This window comes from Marmota flaviventris, chromosome 1 (genome assembly GCF_047511675.1).
Source record: "Marmota flaviventris isolate mMarFla1 chromosome 1, mMarFla1.hap1, whole genome shotgun sequence".
Lineage (NCBI taxonomy): Eukaryota > Metazoa > Chordata > Mammalia > Rodentia > Sciuridae > Marmota > Marmota flaviventris.
Window position 1 is genome coordinate 199,782,194 of NC_092498.1, and position 22,830 is coordinate 199,805,023.

Below are 22,830 nucleotides of genomic sequence, written 5' to 3' on the forward strand. Positions count from 1 at the left end.
TTCTCCTGCCTCAGCCTTCTGAGCTTCTGGGATTACAGGTGTGTGCCACTGTGCCTGGAGTACTCATTTTTCTGACACCTAATTACCAGTTTTGCCTTGACTGGGCATATCAGAAATCCTAGGGAGATATATATATATATATATATATATATATATATATATATATATATATATATATATAAAGTTTATTCAATATGCATGTATTTTTTATAATAAAAACTATAGAAAACAAAATTTTCTGTAATAATAAAATTAATAAAATGAAACAAATTCCAAGGTACAGATGATAGAAGGAAAAATTATTAGATAGTATTTGGATTCTAAAAAACAAATTGAAAATCTTTTTTAATTAAAGTAATGACCCTATAAGCCAAACAGAATATAAACAACCCCAAATGTAAATATATGGACAGTCAAGAATATTTGTGGATATGGCTTCTGGGTCTCCTTAGAGTTAGGAGGAGACAAGGTCAGAGGTGTTTTTATTTTTTTACACAAAGACACACAACATATACATTTATGTATGGTGAGTAAATTATTGACTTATTTATTCACTTCAAAAATATATAGATGCATCACACTGACATTAATGGGAAAAACTGAATTATCTGAATTAGCTTAAGAGATGAGAGGAGTGTAACAAATTAGAACAATTAAAAAGAAAAAAGAGATGATGAGAGCTATTTGCTCCTTCTACCAAAATGAACGAGGAGTGAGATTTTCTAATATTTCTTAAAGACCACAAATAGGGTTGGTGGAAGCATCAAGGGGGCTTATCAGGCCTGTTAATATGACATGTGACATGGAGCTGAGGTCCCTTAGGAAAACATGTTGTTGGGGACGGAACCTGAAGTTCCCCGCTTGGGTCTCAGCTCTGGCTGCTGCAGACAGCCCTCCCACGGCTCCCACCCTGTACCTCAGTGTCTCCCCATCACTGTTGTTTTCTTCCCTTGTGGGATTGCACCCGGGCCCTCACCCTCAGTCACTCCTGAGCTTCCGACTGGCCAGGGCTCCTTTGCCTGGGGCAGGGACTTGTTCCTACTCAGGGCCTGCCCACATAGATACTTGAGAATTTTTTTGGCTATCATCTCATGCCAGTGAGTAGGAGGTGGAAAATGGGTGCCAGCATTTATTCTCCAATTTGTTTGGGGCATGGTTTAATTTTCATCCAAGTTGCACTACTGGATTTTGGACTAAAACACCTCTCAGAATGGTGCCCCCGCAACCCAGTTAGCCGTGACAGCCCAATCACACATCTCCCTCCCTCTGGTCAGCCAGCCCAGGCCTACTCATTCCACTTTGCCCTCGTGATACCTTCCTCTGTCTGCCTTCCCAAAAATGAGCACTTGATTCTCACCTCATTTCAAAGTGGATTCTGCCCCAGTGGCACCCAGTTGTGATGCTGGTGGGAGGAAAGGAGGGGTCCTGCCACTATGGGTTGTGGTCAGCCCTGTGGGCCTGGCACATCATCCTGCAGTGATATGACTTTCACAATGCCCTTGGTTTCACTGGGCAAGTTCCATGTTGCTTCTGACCTGTCATGTGCCCATCTCAAAGGGGGACATCAGACCCAGGAAGTAGATTGCTCTTGTCCCCCTCATCTGGCAAGAGGTGCAGATCCTGTACTTTGTGATTTACCTCCTGCTTTATCTGATCTCACGGAAAGAGCCCACTTCTCTCTATTCCACTGCCAGCCAGGACCTTCCTGGATTAGTCCAGCAGTCCGGACTCTGGTCACTGCAAATTGCCTTGCATCCCCTCCCCCATGGCTCCCCAATGAGATCAAAATGTTTTCTGAAATACAAACCTCACACTTTCCCTTTGAAAAACCCTGCAGTGGCTTTTCATTGTCCTGTGATAAAAGTTCTGTAGAGAGGCTCACCAGGCCCTGAACCCCCAGACACCTCTCCCTGGCTTTCCTGTTTCCCTTGTACCCCAGGAGGGCAGGTGACCCGACTCATTGGGCATAGAGCCTGGTGATGATAATGAATGCCGTTTAGGTGCGAGTTCACTAGTACTAGAGGCTACATAAGTGTGTCATGTGGCTACTTGATGACCTAGACAGGGCACGTTTAATTTCTTTTTCTAGGATTTAGACCATAATGTTAATGTATTAGTTATTATGGAGGTTTGGGGCTGTTCCTTTATCTTCTGTTTTTGTTTTGTTTGGGGGCATTGGAAGTGAGTTTACTTGGCTCTGGGTCAGAAAAGGAGCTTCCATTTGAAACACTTTTCCTACAGAGAGAAAAACTTGGCCACGGTTTGTTGTAGATTTAGTGTCTAGAAAGTTGGTGCTTGAAAAGCACAGCCTGTACTTATCTTACACTCTAATGGCTTGGTTTCTTATTTTCCCAGCCTCATTGGTCTTAGCCCTGCCCCCTTACTTCTTGGAAGAGGAAACCCAAGACTCAGCCATTAAGAGACCTGCCCAGGCCTCCTGGTCTTTGTCTCCTGTGAAAGAAAATCTAAGCCTCAAAGTCAAGACTCTTCCTCCCCCAATACCATCAGCGCTTCTTACTCTGTTCATACACATCCTGAGCACTGTTGACTGGTTCCATCCCTGGCCTCTCTCTTGTGTCCTTTGTGGCTCTCTGACAGACTGGCCTAGGCCTAGGATCGGTCCCTGCAGTGCAGCCCCATTCTCCCCATTCTCTGTGACATTGTGTTCTTGACATCTATGGAGTCACCACTAGAACTCCACCTGCCATGCAGGGTTGCTGTGAAGGTTCAATCAGAAGGAATATCACGTCCCAAGAGATGACATAGGGGCACCATAGGTGTTATCCATGCTCCTGCTGGGGACACTATTCTTATTTTGCATTTGCTATTGCTAGCTCTATGGCATTGAGCAAGTTATTTCCTCTTTCTGGGCCACAGTTCCCCATTTGTAAAATGGTGTTGGTGAAAGTGCCCACCCCATGGTATTTCTCTGAAGATTACTAGAGAGAATCCACACAGAGGGTTATGAATGACCTGGCCATAGACGTATTCTCAGTGGGGTCTGCCCAGGCGGATAACCTGAGCACTCTGAGTTGACCCATACATGATGTAGAAAGGCACAAGACACCACACTGTACCCCATGAAGGTGTACACTTATTATCTGTCAATTGTTAAAAAAAAGTTCTATTGCTGCTGGTATAAATTTCTCTTAAAAGTAAGCTTGGAGACTACCCTAGAACCTTATATTGTGGCTGACTATATATTTTCCCTGAAAAGTATTTAAAGTAATCCCCCCAATGGTTATTGTAGAATAAAAAGAAAATTAAAATTTGTGAATGTATCCAAATGTCAGCTTCTTTGTGGCTATCCTTAATTTTTTTTCCTGAATACTATAAATTTATACGTTTCTCTGTCCCCCCAAATTGGTATAATATGTACTTTTAAAACTATAACTGGAATAATAACACACTTCCTTGCATTAGAATAGGCAGTAGGTTTTCACTTATACCTCTGACTTGTCTAATTAGATTCAGTCAAAGGTCCTTGCACTTATGGGGGTCTCTGAACCCTGTCCCTTCCCCCCAGCTACAGTTGTGCCATTTTGGGTGTGAAGGGGCACCCCTAGCCTCCTTTCACTATGTGGGTGGTGTCAGTGGGTGCCTGATAAAGTGATGCTAGCAAGATCATTGGCGTAGCTGTGCATTTTTGTTGGGTTCAATTGCTAAGGTATTTTAAAGCTTTTTGAAATTGGCTTTATAAAAGGGCTACACAAGGAATCCTTGTGGTGGTAGATATGTAAACATGCACAGGCTGAAGGTTGTACAGAGCTTCATGTACACCTGGTCAGACACACACACACACAGTGTAGGTAAAACTGGGGAAATCTGAGGAAGATGCATGGATTGTGTCAATGTTGTATTCCCGTTGTAGTATCATGTGATAATTTTGCAGAATGTTACCATTGAGGGAACCTGACTCCAGGGTATGCGGGATCCCTCTCTAATTTCTTACAACTACATGTGGTTACATGTGATTGACTGTATGAATAATTACAGTGATCTTGGTTCACAAATGGAGCTCTAAAGGTTTAAGTGTAATCTCTGATTAATGTAATGCTAGAGAAATAACGGCTCTGAATCTTGTTCTAGAAGAACATCACGTCTATGCAGGAGGAAAACTAACTCCTGGTGGTATCGTAGGAATCTTCACCTAAGGATTTCTTGTGCCCTGGAGCTGATGAACTATCTAGGGCAATTGGAGCTGGACTTCATCTACATCAAATTAGATTCTGGTTTAGACCTACTCTTATAAATGTCCTTTGCCACTCCCTCCCTGGCAACTCTGTGTGAGGCAAGGGAAAGGGAAATGGCTCAGGCCATGAGCATCCCTGAAGCAGGCAGGAGGGATCCTGCCATGGAAGTGCTGATGGAGGGTAGGGGGCAGAGGGCCAGGCTCTTGGCTCTATGTACTCAGTCTGATCGGTTTCAGATTCAGGACCAGATTTCAAGGTTCCTCCTTAAGCTAGAAAATCATTCCAACAGTTCAGATTTCTCTGAGCTCATTTGCTAGGATGATCTCTACTTGCATTTAATAAAATATTTAGAGACCTATTGAATTCCAGTTACAGTTTGCCATTAGTAATGCCCCTGAATATGAGTTACTAAACACTTTAATTCCTAATGCCTTGCATGGGCTGTTACCGAATGGGCTGGACCACTAAGAAACCATCCACTCCTAACAGAATTATTCTCCAGTGTTTTAGTTACGAAGCATTACTAAGAAGTTTTATTTAGCACCAAAGTGACAAGGTTCAAAAAATTTGCACTTTGGCCCTGAATCCATTTACATTCACTCCGTCCCCTGTAGAAGCAAACCTGTGCTACCTTCTCAGTGTTTGTTGAACTGCAAATCAATTCTTTGCCACTGATTTAAAATAAAACAACTCTGAGGTGTTTTTTTTTTTTTTTTTTTTGGCACACTTCTTTCCTTGCACAACCCTTTTCTTCAATAGAAGGAGAACAAAGACACATAGTCCTAAAGCAGCTTGTGAGCCACCTCTGTGACCGCAGTGAAGTGTATGTGTAATGAAACCACAGTGTGTGTGTGTGTGTGTGTGTGTGTGTGTGTAGCAGCAACAGCAACAATAATAGTAGTGTTTAAAAAAAAAAAAAATATATATATATATATATATATATATATCTCACCCTAGTTTCCTGGTATGAACGCTGGTTGCGTAGGCTTAGAATTGAGGCCATTTGGGAAAAAGAGGCCTGTGCCATTATGAAATTACCAGTTTAAGGTTGTTGTTCAGTAATTAAACCAATTGCTGCTTCCTGAAAGCTCCCGTTCTCTCCATGTGAATCTGTACAGTCAATAGGCTCTGGATCCTATGGGAATTATGGAAATTCACTCATGGGAGCTGTGCCGCTGACCTCCTCTCCATTTCCTTCAATTTGCTGAGTTTGTATGAGGCCAGACCCTCTTTCATTGCCACCACCAGACCTCACCTTGAAGTCAGGGCTTCATAGGAACTCCATGACAACTCTCCCTGTCATAAACCTGGGCTTCCTCACTGGAACTGGGACATGAGACCCCTGGGGTGCTGAGTACAGTGTGGGCTGAACCCAGCAAAATCCATTATCCTTTATGCCTAATAAGCAGAGACAATTTCAGGGCCAGTATTTTACATGTACCATTTGTTGGGTGGGGTTGTGGCACCACAGTCTCACTGTGACTTCTGTTTCTTACAGTTTTATGTGCTGAAAGAGTTGGCCAGATGACTAAGACATACAATGACATAGATGCTGTTACTCGACTTCTTGAGGAGGTAAGTATTCAGGGGAAGGCAAAAAGGTTGCTTATAATTGATCGATCGTAATTTATATTGATTAGTGCAAACGTTACTATTTCAGCAGGAGTCCTAGAGATTGGGCCTCCTTGGGGTATAATTTAATGGCTTTACTTTTTGAACTAGTAGTTGTGTAGCTGACCTTGGTAGCTGCAGTTTTCTGCAAGTGTTTTAGGTTTTTAAAGGAACATACCATTGACACAAAATATGGTAGCATTCAGATACTTGCTAGAATACCCAGTTTAATATTTGAGAACCACTAAAATATATTTTAAATCTACCCCCAAATGTCAGATAAATACATGATTATCCCTGTCTTTCTAACATATTTTAAGTTTTTGCTTATATCGGGCTAGTGTGTTATTACAGTGTCAGTGTGGGAAGAAGTAAAATAAGTGTGGCAAGGAAAATCTAGAGAAGTTGCTAGGATTAGGCAACTACTTGAGGACTGGTTCTCAGTTTCTTCTGAGTATTCCGTTGGCAGAGAATTGAGGTCCGAAGGCCTCAGAAAAAGGAGCGTAACACGCGCGTCCATAGGCCTCTCCCAGGCTGGAGCAGGTAGGGTCTTAGCTAGCATTTGCTAAGTGCCCCAAATATCCCAGCACCACTGAATCCAGCCTTTAGTGAACAGGTGCTGGCTTTTAGAGCTGTGTTTCTGCTCTAGACTCCAGAATGACTTTGGGCTCATGACTGTTCATTCGCATCTTCCCTGGAAAAAGAATAGAAGGGATGGGAGACAGAAATCATTGCTACCATTTTGGGGGCACTGGGAAGTCAAGGTTGAAACCTGGGTGGGACCTGGGCCAGTATTGGGGGGTGGGGCAAAGCTTTTGCAGTGACTCTCTGTTCTCCCTGTTTCATGTCTCTGTCTTCCTGTGTTTCTCCCTTCTGCACAACCAGCCTCCCCACACCTGCCCTGCAACACACTCCTGTCTCGTTCTCTTGAAGGGGAAGTTGCAAACTCTTCAGGGCCATATAAATGATGTCAGGGTTTGTTTCTGTGTGACTGGGCATGGGGGAAAGCATTTTGGGGCCCTGACCTTGTGCCTTCTGGTGGCATCCAGAATTGCAGCCATCTTGGTGGTGGCATTGGCCATGTGGCAGGTTCACATGGTTGGGCCCAGGGGACTTTTTAAACCTTAGATATAATAGATCTTTGATAAAATATCTGTTTCTTACTATTTGGGATAAAACTGAACTGAGAGCTGAGTGTTTTCTACAGGCCATCTCATTAATTCTGTAGTAGCTTTCAGAAGTTGATACTGCTGTTTCCTCCATTTTACATGGAAGGAGCCGGAATCCAATGGGACAGGCACCAAGATTACTTGGCAGATTCCCAGCCCGGCCCCTTAGCCCCTCTTGCCTGGTGGGACTGTCGCTCTTGACGGTTTTGTTTGCTTGCCCATTTAGTCTTTGTTAATACAGTTGTCCATGGGACACTTACTTGGAAAATGTGACCAGGGCACTGCAGCCTCTGGGTGTGCACTGCCAAGGTCCTTGCTGAGGCTTGTCTGAGCTGGCAGTGCTGTGTAGGTAAATGCTCCACAGGGCATGACCCTGCTCTCTGCTAGGACATGCAAGGACCACTTTTATTTTTTCTTTTTACTCTCTCTCTCTCTCTCTCCCCCTTCCCCCGCCCTCTCTCTTTTTTGTGTGTGTATATGTTGAGGAGGGCTCATGGTTTCAGAGGTCTCAGTCCCTAGATGGCTGACTGGGCCCCAGGTGAGGCAGACCATCATGATGGAAAGGAATAGAGGAAGAAGCAGCTCCTTGGTCACAAGAAAGTAGAGAGAGCACAGGACCATTTCTAAGGAGCCAAGGACATAAGTTTTTTTTATGTAGATACTTAGTATCAAGAATTCATTTTCCAGAGGCTGGGCATATAGCTCAGCCCTGCATGCACAAGGCCCTGGGTTCAATCCCCAGCACCACAAGAGGGAAAAACAAACAAATAAATAAGTAATTCACTTTCCCTCTAGTTTATTTCCTGACCGAATGTTGCTATATGAAGAATATAGTCTCATATTTTTAAAAATTGAGTTGCTGGAAAGAATGTTGGTAGGGTAATTTATTCACATGAGTGTTTCATTGTGGCTTCTTTTATTTTTAAAGAGTTATCGTGTTTTAATTTTTTTAATATTTTTTTTTAGTTGTTGATGGACCTTTATTTTATTTGCTTATTTATATGTGGTGCTGGGAATCTAATGCAGTGCCTCAAGCGTACAAGGCAAGCGCTGTACCGCTGAGCTACAACTCCAGCCCCAGGTTATCATGTTTTTATCTCTGTGTTTTATATATAGCAACACCATTTTGTTCTTGCCCTGATAAAAATCCCAGATGAATTTACTGCCTTTCTCTGGAAGCAGTCGGGGTTAAAGTCTAGCTGCACAAGTCATGTGACAGCTGCACCCTGCTGTGCTTTTCACTGGCCTTTGCCTCTGTTTCCTCTGCTCATTTGTGTTAGTTTGCATGCCGGCCACATGCAGGCTGGTGCCAGGGAGTTGCACAGGATGCTGAAGCACAGCCCTTGAATGTGGACTGTGCTCCTGGTTTAAGGGGACGAGGCTGCTGCAGCTCACCCTGCCTCCCTGCTGTTGGGAATATACCTTTGGGTAGAGCTTGTCTCTTTCCCCAGTTCTGAGAGAGAGAGAGAGAGAGAGAGAGAGAGAGAGAGAGAGAGAGAGAGAGGTTCCATTGTTCCCTTAGTCATGCTTTTATCCTAAAATTAGTGAATGGGATGAGTCAGCTGCTACAAGAGGGAGGCAGGCTGTTCCTTCTCTAGTGGGTGCACTGTCAGTGCAGGGTTTTGTTGCAAGACCAAAGGCTGAGTCCAAGCAGCAGTCTTCAAAAGCAAAGCATAGCCAACAGGAGGGAGGGAGCAGGCAGTTAGAGCAAGCTCCACCTTGCCTCATTTCCCACGTGGTAAGAGGATTAGGTTTTTCTAATAATTTACTACTTCCAAGGGCCTAAATTATTTGTAGTCTCTTATTCTCTTATGGTTTAATCCACTAGTCATTTCCTAGCTGTTTCCTGAATTTAGAAGCAAACATTTGTCATATGATAATTGGTAGTAAGAAATGGGAGCTTTTTTTTTTTTCCCCATCTTGTGATTCCCTCCAAGGAAACTCAACCAGCCTGATGCATTAGTAAAACTAGAGCAAAAAAGACCAGAGATGCTATAATAAAAGTGTTTTTCATTTCATCCATAAATATTTTTACTGTAACTTCCTGCTTTTTTTTTTTTTTTTAACCAGCAGAGAATGTTCTTTGTGATGACTGTAGAGATAAGGTTTCCTGTGTACAGATGCCAGCCCTCCATGGGGCCAGGAGAGGCAAGAGGCCCAAGGGCTGGGGTTGGAGGTGTGAATGCAGGGCAAAAGCCTTTCCTTGTTCACTTGTTTTTCCCCCGCCCTGCCTGTTTCTATTGCTCTTGGGTGGTGGCCCTCGATGCCCTAGGAAGACATCCCTCCTTCTTTGGGTGCCCTGGCAGTGCCTTGCCTAACCTGCCTTCAGCATTGTAATTTTTGCTCAATTTGTCTGCAGGGAAACGTGCAGACAAAATGTGGCTGAGGTGTGCAAAGGGTCTGTGCTTGCTGGGGCTTAGCAGCCTGGAAAGCAGTGCAGAGCAGGGAGCCAGAGAGTGAGCTGATGGGCGTTAATTAAGCACCGTTGGGCACTCAGTCTAAGAGCTTGTTCTAACAGAGAAATTTAATAGACTCAAGTTAGATTTATGGATGCTTTGCTTCACAGAGAAGTGTCCTTTGTACTGCAGTTTTAGCCAAATGCAAAAGAGCTGAAACCCACTTGGACTGGGTGCTGAGACATTGGAATTCTGCACCTATTCCCTTGCACACAGTTCTTTGAATTCTTTCCCTTAGATACCAAGTAAACACAACTATTGAGTCTGAGAATTGACAAAGGAATGTGAGATAAGGAAGCTTCCTGGTAGATGCTGTGGCCAGCAGGAATAAATGCACAGAGATGAGCATCTAGATGGATTGGGCAGAACCACCCTGTCCCCTTGGCTGCATGGGAGGGTCCTTTCCACATGTGCTGAGTCTCTAGGTAGTAAGGGAACAGTGGTAAGGGAACTATTTCTAAGATGCTAGAAATAAAAACTGTATTTTCCTTTTGTCATACAACTTAGTCATAAAGCTAGATTTTTTTTCCCAAGGCGCTCTCAGCTAGCCTGCCCCCTTCTTTACCCTCCATTTAACAGACAGGGAATTGGGCCACTGGGATGTTCAAACTGTTGTACTCAACTTTTAGAGTAGGATGGCTCACCTGGGAGCAGTTAAACTGGTGACCAGTGCCTGCTGTAAGAAACACAGCTTAGGGACCAGGATGTGGCTCAGGGGTAGAGTGAGTTCTTAGCATGCACCAGGCCCTGGGTTCCATCCCCAGCACCAAAGAAAAGAGAAAAGGAATGAGTCTTAGGTTTTTGTCCCAGTACTCATACAGGTAAACATGTGATAAACAAAAGTTTAAACATGAAATAGTGCCCTTATCATGTGCATGCACTCTGGTATTTTTCAGTTTTGTGCTGTTGTTTTGAATTCAAAACAAAATTCTGGTAACTGAATGATGACTAAAATGATATTTCAGCCCACCCTAGGGGTCATAAGATGTGTTTCGGAACAACTAACCCACAGTGTTCCTGATGCTGGTGAAGCCAAAGCCATTTGCCTCAGACCACGTGGGTGGTTAATAAGTGGGTGTTGAAGCATAACCTGGGACTCCTCTCCAGCTTTGTTTCTTCTCCCCCAAACTACATGTTTCCATGCTTTTAAAATACTGGCAAACAGAGTAATTAGTGTAAGACTGCTACAGAAATGTGTTTTCCCAGAGCCCCCTCTTCTCACCATCCCCTGTCCCCACCTAGTAGTGAGCAGGTGGAGTATGACCATAGAGGCAAGGATGGATGCTGTGGGGATCATGAGTGTGCACTCAGGGAAGCCATCTGTCCATCATCCAGGACATCTTTCTTCTCTCATAGACAGCCCTGTCTTTATGTGCCACACAGGATTTTCCAGCGTGTGCTGCTCTGTCTAATTGAGGTCATTGACCAAACCATCAGAAAATCCTGTGTCTGAGCACATTGCCTCTAAAGTAGGGCAAATGTGTGCATCATCTCTGCATTTTGAAAGACTGTTGTTTGTTTTTAATAAAGCCTCCATAACCCTCCTAAGCAAAACACAAAATAGCAAAACAAAACAGATGTAGTTGTGTCTCAGAGTGACTTTAAATGTTTTTGTTTCACATGAGGCAAAAATAAGGAACTCAGTGCATTCCAGCCTGGTAAATGGTACAGAGGCTGCCCCCCTGTGCCAGATCTCAGCTGCATTGTGAGAGCATTTTAGAACTTCTTCATTCCTCTTACAAAGAGTTACTGGTGTTTCCATGTGCTGAGCCCTGGCATTACAGCACCCCAGTGGCAGGTGGAGAGAAGCTTTATCAATGATGGCACAAACACCAAAAGCAGTTGTGCAGAAGTATCTTTGGAAGCATTTTTCCCCCCTGTGGGAACAAAGATTTGTTTTCATCACATCTTCAGGCTTCCCTTTGGTTGCTTCATGTCTGTGTAGCTCTCGTACATTCGTGGGCAGAGTTTACTCCTCTTTAACGGGCGTCAAATGCTGACACAGATGGTGAATTATCAATTCTTTTGTTATTTCTGGATGCCCTTGTTTTCCTCACTTGACATCAAGTCCTAATGGCTCCTTGAGGACACGCGGGTATTTTTGAATCCTCCTTCTCCCTCTTGCCTTTCGTAGAAAGAGCGGGATTTGGAGTTGGCTGCGCGGATCGGCCAGTCGTTGTTGAAGAAGAACAAGACCTTAACTGAGAGGAACGAGCTGCTAGAGGAGCAAGTGGAACACATCAGGGAGGAGGTGAGGCACGATGGGCTTGGGAGCAAGGTGGAGGGAGATGGGTTGGAGAAGCCACCCTGAGGGAGCACCCAGACCTGAGCCAGGGCTCCTGTCAGAGGTGGCCTCCTGGAGGCCGGAAGCTGGTGTCCTGCAGCTCTTTCTTTCTTCATACATCATGGACGGGTCTCTCAGGGTAGGCACAGTCCTTAGTTGGTAGGCCTTTAGTACCCTGTCACATAGGCAGGCTGGGCAGCAGGGACCGGCCACAGTCCTCACCCTCTCAAAGTGCAGACTCCAACCTCAGAGCTGCTCCATGCTCAGCAGAAGCGCATACAGGCCAACACAACAGCAAGTGAGCAGAAGGTGGCTGGGCCAGAGAAGGCCAGCTCCTGCTGCAGGGGAGGGTGGTGACTGGCATTCATCCTTGTAATGTAATATTGTGTGTATAGGAAAAACAAAAAAATAGCTATTGTTTTCATGGAAGAAACCCTGTTATTTTCATGATGCCCATCTTGGCTGATGACTGTCAATGGCTACAGGAAGGGCATGAAACATTTAGACTTATCAGACTTATCCTAAGAGGATGAGAAGGATCCACACCTGTTTTCTGAAGCCATGTGGTGTGGCCAGGAGGAAGGAGACAATGGAGTCAGCCTTAGCTTCTGGAACAGGAGTAGGAAGCTGAGAGCCAGGCCCCCTGGGGGACTTGTTTCCTGTCACCCTATTTCCGCAGTGAATTTTGACTGTGAAATTTTGACAGGTTTTTTTTTTTTTTTTTTTTTTTTTTTTAACAGGAGGCTTCTCTCTTATTTTCTATCAGGAACTTCCTTATTGGGAGTGTACGTCCTTACCCATGTCCCTAAGATGTAATCAAATTTTCTTCTCACTGAAGTGATTCCCAACCTGGGTTTAATGGCAATTTTAATAAGATGAAGTTGAGTTGTCATACTATATGAAAAGATTTAATCCCAGGCTATCTTTAAAGATGGTGATGTAGAATACTGTTGTGTTCTAGGAGAAATAAAATTGACCCCTGTCTTCCCTGCCCCTAGCATCGTGACCTGAAGTCCTCCCTTCTCTTAGGTGACCATGAAGAAAGTGTGGGGGTTAGCCTGGGACCCTTCTTACAATTTTTCATTTTTTAATTGGTACATTATATTTGTACTTAATGATGGGATTTTTTGTTAACACATTCTTACATACAAACAGTATAACACTATAATTTGGACAATATCATTTTCCAGTATTTCCCTTTTCCCTTTTCTCCTTCCTCCCCTTGGTTCCTTACCCTCTCCTCTACTGATCTCCCTTAGATTTATGTGAGATTTCTATCCACTTTCTTTTCTTTTTTCCTCTCTAGCTTCCACATATGAAAGAAAACATAAAGCCCTTGACCTTCTGAGTTTGGCTTATTTCACTTATCATGTTCTCTAGTTCCATTCATTTTCCTGCAAATGAAATATTTTCATTCCTCTTCATAGCTAAATAAAACTCCATAGTATAAATATACCACGTTTTAAAATATCAATTCCTTGTCCATTTATTGATGGACATTTAGGCTGCTTCTATAGTTTTCAGACTGCAATTTTGTTGTTGTTGTTGTTGTTGAAACGAGGGATTGAACCCAGGGGTACTCTACCACTGAGCTATATCCCCAGACCTTTTTATTTATTTCTTAAATTTTGAGACAGAGTCTCATTAAGTTGCCCAGGCTGGGCTTGAACTTGTGATCCTTCTGCCCTCAGCCTCCCTAGTAGCCACCTCGCCCCTTCTGAGCAGAGGAACATGCCACTCAGGAACCAATAAATCACATTACCATTCTTTCATGGAATTCCTTACCACATACAAAGAATATCCTATTCTCTGGGATTGGAAATGTTTTGTTCCCCTGCCTTGAAAAAGCTTTGAATTTACAAAGTATAGCATGTTCCTCTTTGGTACATCATTGAATGATCAGTCTAGGTGTTGAAGCCTTTGTGTATATAATAAATTGGCTTCTCCTCGGGAGAAACAGTTCACTCCCTGTGTTGGGTCGGAAATTGGACTTAACCATAGACCTCACATCAAGTTCTAAATAAGAAAGAAAACAGAGTTGCATACTCTTTTTAGTACTGATTTCATGTTCATCACTACTAAATATTGGAAGGGCAAATGAAGAGTTTTATAGCAAAAGTTTTTTTTACTTTAAAACCTGAAATAAGTCTCCATGATTTGCAAAACCACCGTAGCAGTAGTTGTGTGATCAGTTCTTGATAGTTGCTCTTTTCCTCCTGTATCTGAAATTTCTGTCTAGTGATTGTTGAGCACAGAGCAAGGACTGACTGAGAGTGGCCAGGAGCCCCATGAAAGTGTATCAGTCACCAGGTGGGGCTGTGTGGGCTTCCAGGTAGGGTGGACTAGCTGCTTATGGCAGCCCACCAGAGCTGGCACCTCCATGATCCTGTTCTGAGTTGGATTTGGTTCCAGCAGAAGTGAATGGCCTCTTCTTTCATTTGGTAGTGTGTCCAGCTGGTCATCTAACTACTTCCAAAGCCCAGAAGTAATCTCATGTCCTCCATCATCATTCTAGAGCCTTCGTGTCCCTTTTCTATACCAAAATTAAAATTATTAATTTAGAGAAGGAGATTTTTGCCTTCAAGCAATGGATTCTGTTTTTCTTAAGTGGGATCAGACTCAACTCTTAGAAACCCCTATTTTGTTGAGTAGCACATAATCCATTAGTGCCTTCACTTTCAACGGGAAATTTGTCTCTAAGTAGTAAGTGTCTGAGTACAAGGAGGACATTATCACCTCTTAGAAAGCAAAAGGTGGGCCTGGCTCTTGTCTGTGCAGGTTTCTCAGCTCCGCCATGAGCTGTCCATGAAGGATGAGCTGCTCCAATTCTACACCAGTGCTGCGGAGGAGAGCGAGCCGGAGTCTGTCTGCTCAACCCCGTAAGTCACCTGGGGGCTGTGTTTCTGGAGGCCAGGGCACAGGCTGCTGTTGATGTCATTGGAGTCACCTAGGCAGGGTCACCTCCACCAGCAGCACAGGTCAGCCTTCCCCAGAATAAGCATCTCTAAGTGCCTCAGATGGATTGATTTGTACTATTTTTGTGGGACATAGAAGGGCAGGTTTTAAATTTTCCTCTTACTGGGTCTTTTGCTTACTTGTCAGGTCATTTGATTTGCTCTGGCATGTTAAGAGATTAAAAAAAAAAAAAAAAGGTGGTGGGCTTTGCTGTTAAAGGAACACAGGGTTCTGAAGCCAGAAGTGCCATGGCAGGTCCTTGGGACAGAAGGTGTGGAGGCTGTTCTGAAAGTCAGCAGAGCCCCGTGTGGAACTCTAGAACCTGATGGCCTGAGTTCAATCTTAGTTCTGCGACTTAACCTGCATGCTCCTGGCCACGTTACTTATATTTTTGTGCTGTTTCCTCATTAGTAAAATGGAGCTACTAATAGCAGTTAAGTCATAAAGTTCTAGCTTCAAGTTAATACATGCAAAATACTTAAAGCAGTTCTTAGAACATAGAAGTGCATCCTAAATATCAAATAAACCTCCAGGCATTCCAGAATTGTGTTGGCTTTCTGTAGATCCCATCCCTCTGAATTCTGAGGTAATGTAGCAACTGCAAATTGTGGACAGAGGGTTGTACACGGTACACTGGGGTGCTATTTTCCTGAGCATTAGGGAGCAGTCTGATTGCAAGCCTCACAAACTTTCTTTGAGGCAGCCCTTCTGGGTCTCCAGATGGGGCTGGCTAGGTAGTGGAGGAGACATCACCCTCCCCAGATGGTGAGCGCAGTATCTCTCCCAGGCTGAAGAGGAATGAGTCGTCCTCCTCAGTCCAGAATTACTTTCATTTGGATTCTCTTCAAAAGAAGCTGAAGGACCTAGAAGAGGAGAACGTCGTACTTCGATCCGAGGTGAAGTGCACTCCCTCCCTGTCCTTGTCACCCACTGGAAGGGTGGTGGCCCTGTTTGTTGTATCTGGCGAGAATAGCCACAGTTACAGTGCTGTCCTCAGAGGCCACCATCTCTGGCAGAACCACTGAGCCTGGGCTTGCTGGGCATACTCAGCAGACAGGCCTCACCCCTGCACTGGACACTGCCTTCCCAGTAGCTGCATCCTGCAGCATGTGGACTGAGAAGAGGTGCAAACCTCTCCTCCTTCACCAGGGGGTCTTTCCACCATGTTCTTCAGCTCTGGTCTCAATGTGTAGGAAGTGACCCAGAGTGGAGGTGAAGCCAGTTTTCACGTTACTGAAGTCAGATTGGCTCCAAAGAAACAGTGCCCCCAGAGCCTGGAGACATGTTCCTTGAACAGTTGACTTAAAAAGGTTGAGCTGAGGCAACTTGGAAACTCTGCGTTAGAGAGTTCCCTTTATTGGCAAGGTACTACGCTGGCACTTTGCGTATGTTATTATTATAATTTTTAATCTTCTACAACAAGGCTGCAAGTTGCTTACTTTGATTCTCATTTATAGTGAGAAAACCAGGCTCCAGGCTGCTAAGTGTTTTGATATCCCAGGGTCCTATAAGTTTGTAGTAAGTGACAAAGCCAGGATTTGGATATTTATGTGACTCTCAGCCCACACTTTTCCTCTTCACCTACTGCCCTTCTCTAAAAACATGGATGCATAAAAATTTAGTACTGTTTGCTTAATTGGCAGTGGGTTTGTGTTCTCTAGCCAGAGGGATGATGTCAGGTTCAGGCTGTGTGCCCACCTAAGCTGGCCCTAGACTCCCTTGAGCCCCTTCAGTGGGGCAGACTGTCTGTCATCTTGAAATTGCTGTGCCTTGGAAAGAACCTAACAAGATGCTTTTCTGCAAGACCTATTCTTGTGGACTTCACCTCTTCCAGCTCTTCACTTCCTAATGAAAACAACCTTGAGTTGCCAAGGTTGCCCCAGTGTGCTCTGCCAGCCAGTGGCTTAGGCAATTGCAGGCCCAGTGTTTCCCATTCTGAGTCTAGCACTGCCTTTCCAGCCCTTGGGAGATGCCCCAGTTCTGAGTACCCAGCAATCCCACCTCTGTCAGAATCTTACCTAAAGTCAGTGAGGGAATCTGATCCCATCTATAGATTCTCACTGTCCTGCCTTTGTTCTCAAAAATGTAGTATATATCTCTCCTCGGCCAGGATCAGAGGGCTCTGAGACACCTTTTCTCAAACTGCATCATTTTCACTGGGCCTTCAGATCTCTTCCTGGAGGAAGCTGACCAGGGTCCTGGGACGGCTCTTGGGTCTCTAAATTTTCTGTATTGGACCATATGCTGAACACAGCATGTTTAACTCCAACTCAGAACCTCATAGTTCAGTGCGTGGCACAGAGTAGTGATAGAGTGTACGTTAGCTTCATATGATGTGTGCTTATCCTTATCCTTAGGATCTCCACACCTGGCTGTTTTTTTTTTTTTTTTTTTTTGATGGTACTAGAGATTGGACCCAGGGCCTTATGCATGTTAGGCAACCACTCTACTTCTGAGCTACAGCCCCAGTCCTGTGGTTATCCTTAGAATGCCTGCCATAGACAGGGCAGGGTCTTAGTCACTGTGAGAGCCACAACAGTGTCCATATCTATGAGCTGGATAGACAAATGAACAGGCAGACCCTCCTGCAGAATCTTACAGAGCCTGCTGTGTGAGGCCCTTGGGTTCTGGCTTTGTGTGGCGCCCTCTAGTGGCATGTGTTTTTCAATTTTCTGCTTTGAGAGTGTTCCCTTAACTAAGTAGGAAATGTTTTGTACTTGAGGGTCTAACTAATGACAGGTAAGGAGATACTGACCAGCACTTCCCAGACTCGGGTTTGCCCCTGCTCCATGCCTTGCCCTCACATGCATGGCAAGTCACAGTGCAGTGTGAGTGCTGGGCCCTGACCTGAGCCTTTTCTACAGGCCTGCCAGCTAAAGACAGAAACCATCACCTACGAAGAGAAGGAGCAGCAGCTGGTCAACGACTGTGTAAAGGAGCTGAGTATGTCCCCTGCCCACTTGCTCCCAACCCCCACCCCAGTTCCTACTTCCTTGTATCTCACATTGTCATGACCCAATGACTTTGTATCGCCTTTGATGAAGAGCAGGCTCCCTGCCAGCCTGAAATCAGTGAAATGAGACCTGACCTTGTGTGGCACCCCCTCCCCATTAATGAATTGGGTTCTAGGCCATTAGCCATACATTATGTCACTTTCTTCTGAGATGGATATTTAATTTTGGCTTTCTGCTATAATATTAGAATCATTAAATGCCAAAGCTAGGCCCAGATACAGCAGTCTGGCTTGAGGATGTGAAGAAAACTGCTTGTTAATGATTTGATTTGTGAAAATTGAGGCCTGAGTTCTCAGTTTTGCAAATAAGTACTCCCCTACCATTTTCTCCATTGTACGTTTGCAAGGTAAGATAAAAGGGCAAATAGAATCTTTTGCATTTCATCAAAATACTAAGCAAATGAACCACACCCCATGTTTAAGTCTTATAAAATGGGTTATGTCTGAATAGGAATGAAAACCAAAGGGAATTGTACTGTGCATTAGCAACTGGGATTTCTAGAACAAGGTGCATGTAGCAGGGCTTCCTGTTGGTGACATGGATCTGTTTATGTGTGGAATGTTGGGATTTGGCCAGATGCAATATGTTTGGGTTATCCCCTCCCAGCTCACTCCCAGTGCCTGTCTGATTGGCTCTGAGAAGACAGTCTTAATCAGTGGGGTTAGGCCCTTACACTGAGCCCAGGATGACAGCCCATGGGAAGACCATGTCCCTTCTCATGACTGACTGAGTCCTGAGAAGCCATTTTGCTTCACCATGGAAGAACACAGTCACTGCATCCCTTCATCATGTACCCTCTGTACTCCTCCCCATAAAGATGGGGTTTCATGTGTGAAGACCAGGAAACCATTCTCTCTGGTCTGTGTGTGTAGTTTTCTCTCTTACTCTTGTGATTGTCATTTCTTTGTCAAAGGGGATGCCAATGTGCAGATTGCCAGCATCTCCGAGGAGCTGGCCAAGAAGACTGAAGATGCTGCCCGCCAGCAAGAGGAGATCACGCACCTGCTGTCACAGATCGTTGACTTGCAGAAAAAGGCAAAAGCTGTAAGGCTTCTGTCACTCTGGCTAACACCACAGTGGTTGTGCCAAGATGGGAAGGGGCCATTACTCTAGAAGAGTATGTGCTGCCCCTTTGGAGAAAAAGCTTAGTGGATTCAGTAATAAAATGTCTTGTGGCCCTGAGTTGGCCAAGGGTCTTTTCATAACCTCTTACCTCCTGAGAATAATCTACAGATTAATAGAATTCATCAAAAAAGGTGCTGCAGGAATTCATTATAAGCTAATATACTGGCCACAGTAATTATGCTTGACAATAGCCTGTGGTTGTTCAGTCCTTAGTGCAATCCCAGCACCCAAATTTACATCAGCAGGAATTGGGTTACTAGAGTGGAGCAGCCTTCCATGAGTACATCCTCCTCTGAGTGTGACATCCCTAGATGTGGCCATGCTAATTAATTAGAGAAGTAACATTCCTCCAGAGGCCAGAGGCCAGGGTAATGAGAGTTACTGTACTTACAAAATAAGAAATTCTTCTCTTCCTGCCCAATTCTACTTTCTTCTACTTCTGCCACTCTATGTTTTCCTTCCTCCTCTTTCCTTAATGGGAGGTGGTATTATTATTATTATTATTATTATTATTATTATTTCTCAGCACTTCTATATGATGTGCTCAGGGCATGTATTTGAAAGTGTCTAAGTTACCAGTTCCCCAGAATCTAAATTGAGACCTGATGAAGCACAGTGCTCTTCATCCAGAGGTCTCCACTTTGAGGTAGATTCAGTACTTTGATGAGCTTTGGGGGTAAGGATGGGGGTTCACTCTATGGTCATGAAGAGTTATACAGATGATGTTGGGTAGTCAAAGGGTGGACTATTGTAGACATTACTTGTTGTGTATCCATTCCTCACTTATTGTAATTAAATGGATTTTAATTCTTATTTTTCAATGAACTCAACTAAGATAATTTACAATGTAGTTATGACTGTCCTTGTGGTAGTTTGGCCAATGAGAAATCCCACAGGAGGACATTATTTAGAAAATAAAATAAAATAAAAAGGTGCTGTTGATGTGAAGTTCTGAAATTTGATTTGATCACCTGCCTAGTATTTGTTTCAACTCAGTGCACCAAGTGTGTGGTGCAGTAGAAGTAGCCCCTTGAGGATTAAGTAAAATGGCAAAAAAAACAGTTTTGTTTCCCATATGAAACCTTTGCTGTGAGAGGCTAAATAATTTTGGAAAAATGAAAAGGGGGAAGAAAGAAGCAGAGAGAGAAAAAGAAGAAAGATGGAAGGAAGGAAGGAGAGAGACTGGCTTCTAGAAAGCAGCCTTTACATTGGAGGTAGGGAGTGGAAATTGGACTGTAAGGCCTTCAAAATTATATAAGACAAAATTTTACTCCAGTTTGAGATAACACATTTCATTGTAGAAAGGGGATGGAGTCATAATGGATCAGGTAATGAGGGGAAGAGTTGGGCTTATCTGGTGTCTACTTACGTGTCTTTGCTGTGTTTTAGTGTGCAGTGGAAAATGAGGAACTCGTCCAACACCTGGGGGCTGCCAAGGATGCCCAGCGGCAGCTCACGGCCGAGGTGGGTGTGTCTCCCTTACCTCTTGAGGGCTTTTGGTTCCAGCGAAGGTAGAGCATATTCCCTTGACAGGCTTTGTTCATGTTGGTGTTGTTGTTTGTACTAGGGGTTGAACCCAGAAGTGCTTAACCACTGAGCCACATCCCCAGCCCTTTTTACTTTTCATTTTGAGACTGGATCTCACTAAGTTGCTGAGGAACAACTGTTTTTATATTGAATTTAATATTGCTTTCACCTCGGTTCTGCGCCTGCTGCCCCTGTTGCTGGTTGTGAGCACAGGGAGGCCATGCTCCACACCAGCCCAGGGCCTGGCACATGCTAAATCTTGGCTCTATAAATGCTCACCAGTGTAAACCGTGCAACATGTGGCTTGAGAGGAGCCTGTTCAAGGATATGCCTTGAAGCAGGGTGTGCTGGTTTGCTTTTCTGTTCATTTAAGGTTGTTTTATCTGCGTTGCTCATTGTTGGTATTTTAGGAGATTTTTGAGACTGTAGGCTCACTCTAAGTAAAAGTTAAAGAAAAACCAATCTTGAGAGTTTTTGCTATTTGGCCAGCAGGGCAGCTGTTCCACACTGGAGGCCTGGTTAGATTGCATGTGTGTTTCTGGCTCCTGTGGGGGGCATGCGCCTGACTACTCATGAGGTCCTGACCCTCTGCATCTTTCTTGGTCTTCTGTAGCTGCGTGAGCTGGAGGACAAGTATGCAGAGTGCATGGAGATGCTTCACGAAGCGCAGGAAGAGCTGAAGAACCTCAGGAACAAAACCATGCCCAACACCACGTCCCGGCGCTACCACTCGCTGGGCCTGTTTCCCATGGTGAGCTGGTGCTTTCTTCCCACCCACAGGGAGGCTTGTCGGGTAGGATGGCTGTGGTGCCTGATATTGTGACCACTGGAGTTGGGCGTTTACACTTAGCCTCTTATTTCACAGTCAAGGGCAAGTGAGGCCAACAGATGTCTTCTTAACTGCATAAGACAGATTGCTGCTTTATTTTCCATCCCTCTAAATCTGTTGTCTTTCCTACTCCTGCCATTAAAACATAAATTTACTATGAACTTGATTTACTTAGATGTATTTTCTACATGACTTTTCTTCTGACCTTATTGGAGTATGTGTTATTTCTTTTGGCTCCAGAAGTATATTCCAGAATTCTTAAAGTGTCATACAGTTTCTGTTGGATCTCTGTATACTTATGAATCATTCTCTTGGTGACTCTCAGTGTCTGTGATCTCTAAACAACTTTTCTTGTTTTGTTGTTGTTTTTTTCATACTATTTTCACATGACCTTATTTCTTTAGCCCCACTTAATTTGTTTCATGTTGGGGCTTTAGGGGGAATGTGGTAGAGAAGGGGATTTTTCAGGAGGTTAATCTCTCTGTAGAAGCTGGACAGCGTTAGGGTTAAGCTCCTTGTTTGGTCATTTCTACATGGCATTTGGTTACAGGGAAATCAGCTTACTTATTTTATCTTCTATCAGTATAAAGCCCTGGAAGGAGAGGGGAATGTCTTATATGTAATTTTCTTCTCTCCCTTCCTCTCTTTAATACTCTGTACCAAGCACAGCAATTTGTATGTGGTAGTATTGTAGATCCTTAATAGATGCTGAATTACGGTGGGTGGGTGGAATGGATGAGTGGACAGATGATGAATGGATGAATGGATGGGCAGTGGATGGATGGATGGATGATGGCTGAAGGAAGCATAGATGGATGAATGGATGATTGATAGATAGAAGGCCTAAAGAACAAACTATCAAGAACTTCTTTATATTCAGGCTTCATTTTCATGATTTGTTGAAATACCAAATTCTCTCTGAGATGAGAAGAGATTTGGAAAGAAGCTCACCTCAATGAGACAAAAATGGATGACTGTATAAGTTTGTAAAACCAATTCCCTTCTGGTTTTGGTCCCCCTTTTCTTGAGCTCTTTCCCTTTACTCTCCCATTGCCGACCCTGGAGGATACTATCTCGCCATTCCCCACTCTGTTGGGTCTTCTTCCTAAATCCTGATCTCTCTTCTTTGCTTTTACATATTAGAGTCAGACTAGACCTTTCTCCCTTTCTTTATTTCTTTTTTTTTTTTTAATATTTTTTTAGTTGTTGATGGATCTTTTATTTATTTATTTATATGTGGTTCTGAGAATCGAATCCAGTGCCTCACACATGCTAGGCAAGTGCTCTACCACTGAGGCACAACCTCAGACCCTTTCTCCCTTTCTCTCTTAAAAACTTGATTGAGGAGCTGGGGCTGGGGCTGAGTGGTAAAGCGCTTGCCTGGCACGTGTGAGGCCCTGGGTTCGATCCTCAGTACCACATAAAAATAAATAAACGTATTGTGTTCATCTCCGACTAAAAAAAAAAAAAAAAAATTAAAAAAGAAAAACAAACTTGATTGACATGTAAGGGAAACCAAAAAGAAAAATGTTAAGAGTTGGCTTTCCAAGGGGCAGATGGCTGATTCAGTGTTCGCGGGAATCCTAATAAAAGCAAAGAATATTCTGTCCCCCAAGTTTCCTGATCTAGCAGTAACTGCTTAAGGCTTCCCCCTGGCCTGTGTAGCT

General features: G+C 44.0%; 1 protein-coding gene across 7 annotated transcripts in view; it reads left to right on the top strand.

Annotated features, from left to right (window-relative positions):
* The window catches only part of Trak1 (trafficking kinesin protein 1), a 114,031-nt gene that overhangs the window by 63,993 nt on the left and 27,208 nt on the right, over nt 1-22,830 (top strand). For all 7 annotated transcript variants that reach the window (XM_027932582.3, XM_071600090.1, XM_071600095.1 and 4 more), the window contains 8 exons: nt 5,692-5,768; nt 11,564-11,680; nt 14,492-14,592; nt 15,456-15,564; nt 17,533-17,611; nt 18,596-18,726; nt 20,197-20,271; nt 20,948-21,085. In XM_027932582.3, the coding sequence (XP_027788383.2) occupies nt 5,718-5,768; nt 11,564-11,680; nt 14,492-14,592; nt 15,456-15,564; nt 17,533-17,611; nt 18,596-18,726; nt 20,197-20,271; nt 20,948-21,085 (801 nt within the window). In that variant the 5' untranslated portion in view covers nt 5,692-5,717. The remainder of the gene's footprint in view (nt 1-5,691; nt 5,769-11,563; nt 11,681-14,491; nt 14,593-15,455; nt 15,565-17,532; nt 17,612-18,595; nt 18,727-20,196; nt 20,272-20,947; nt 21,086-22,830) is intronic.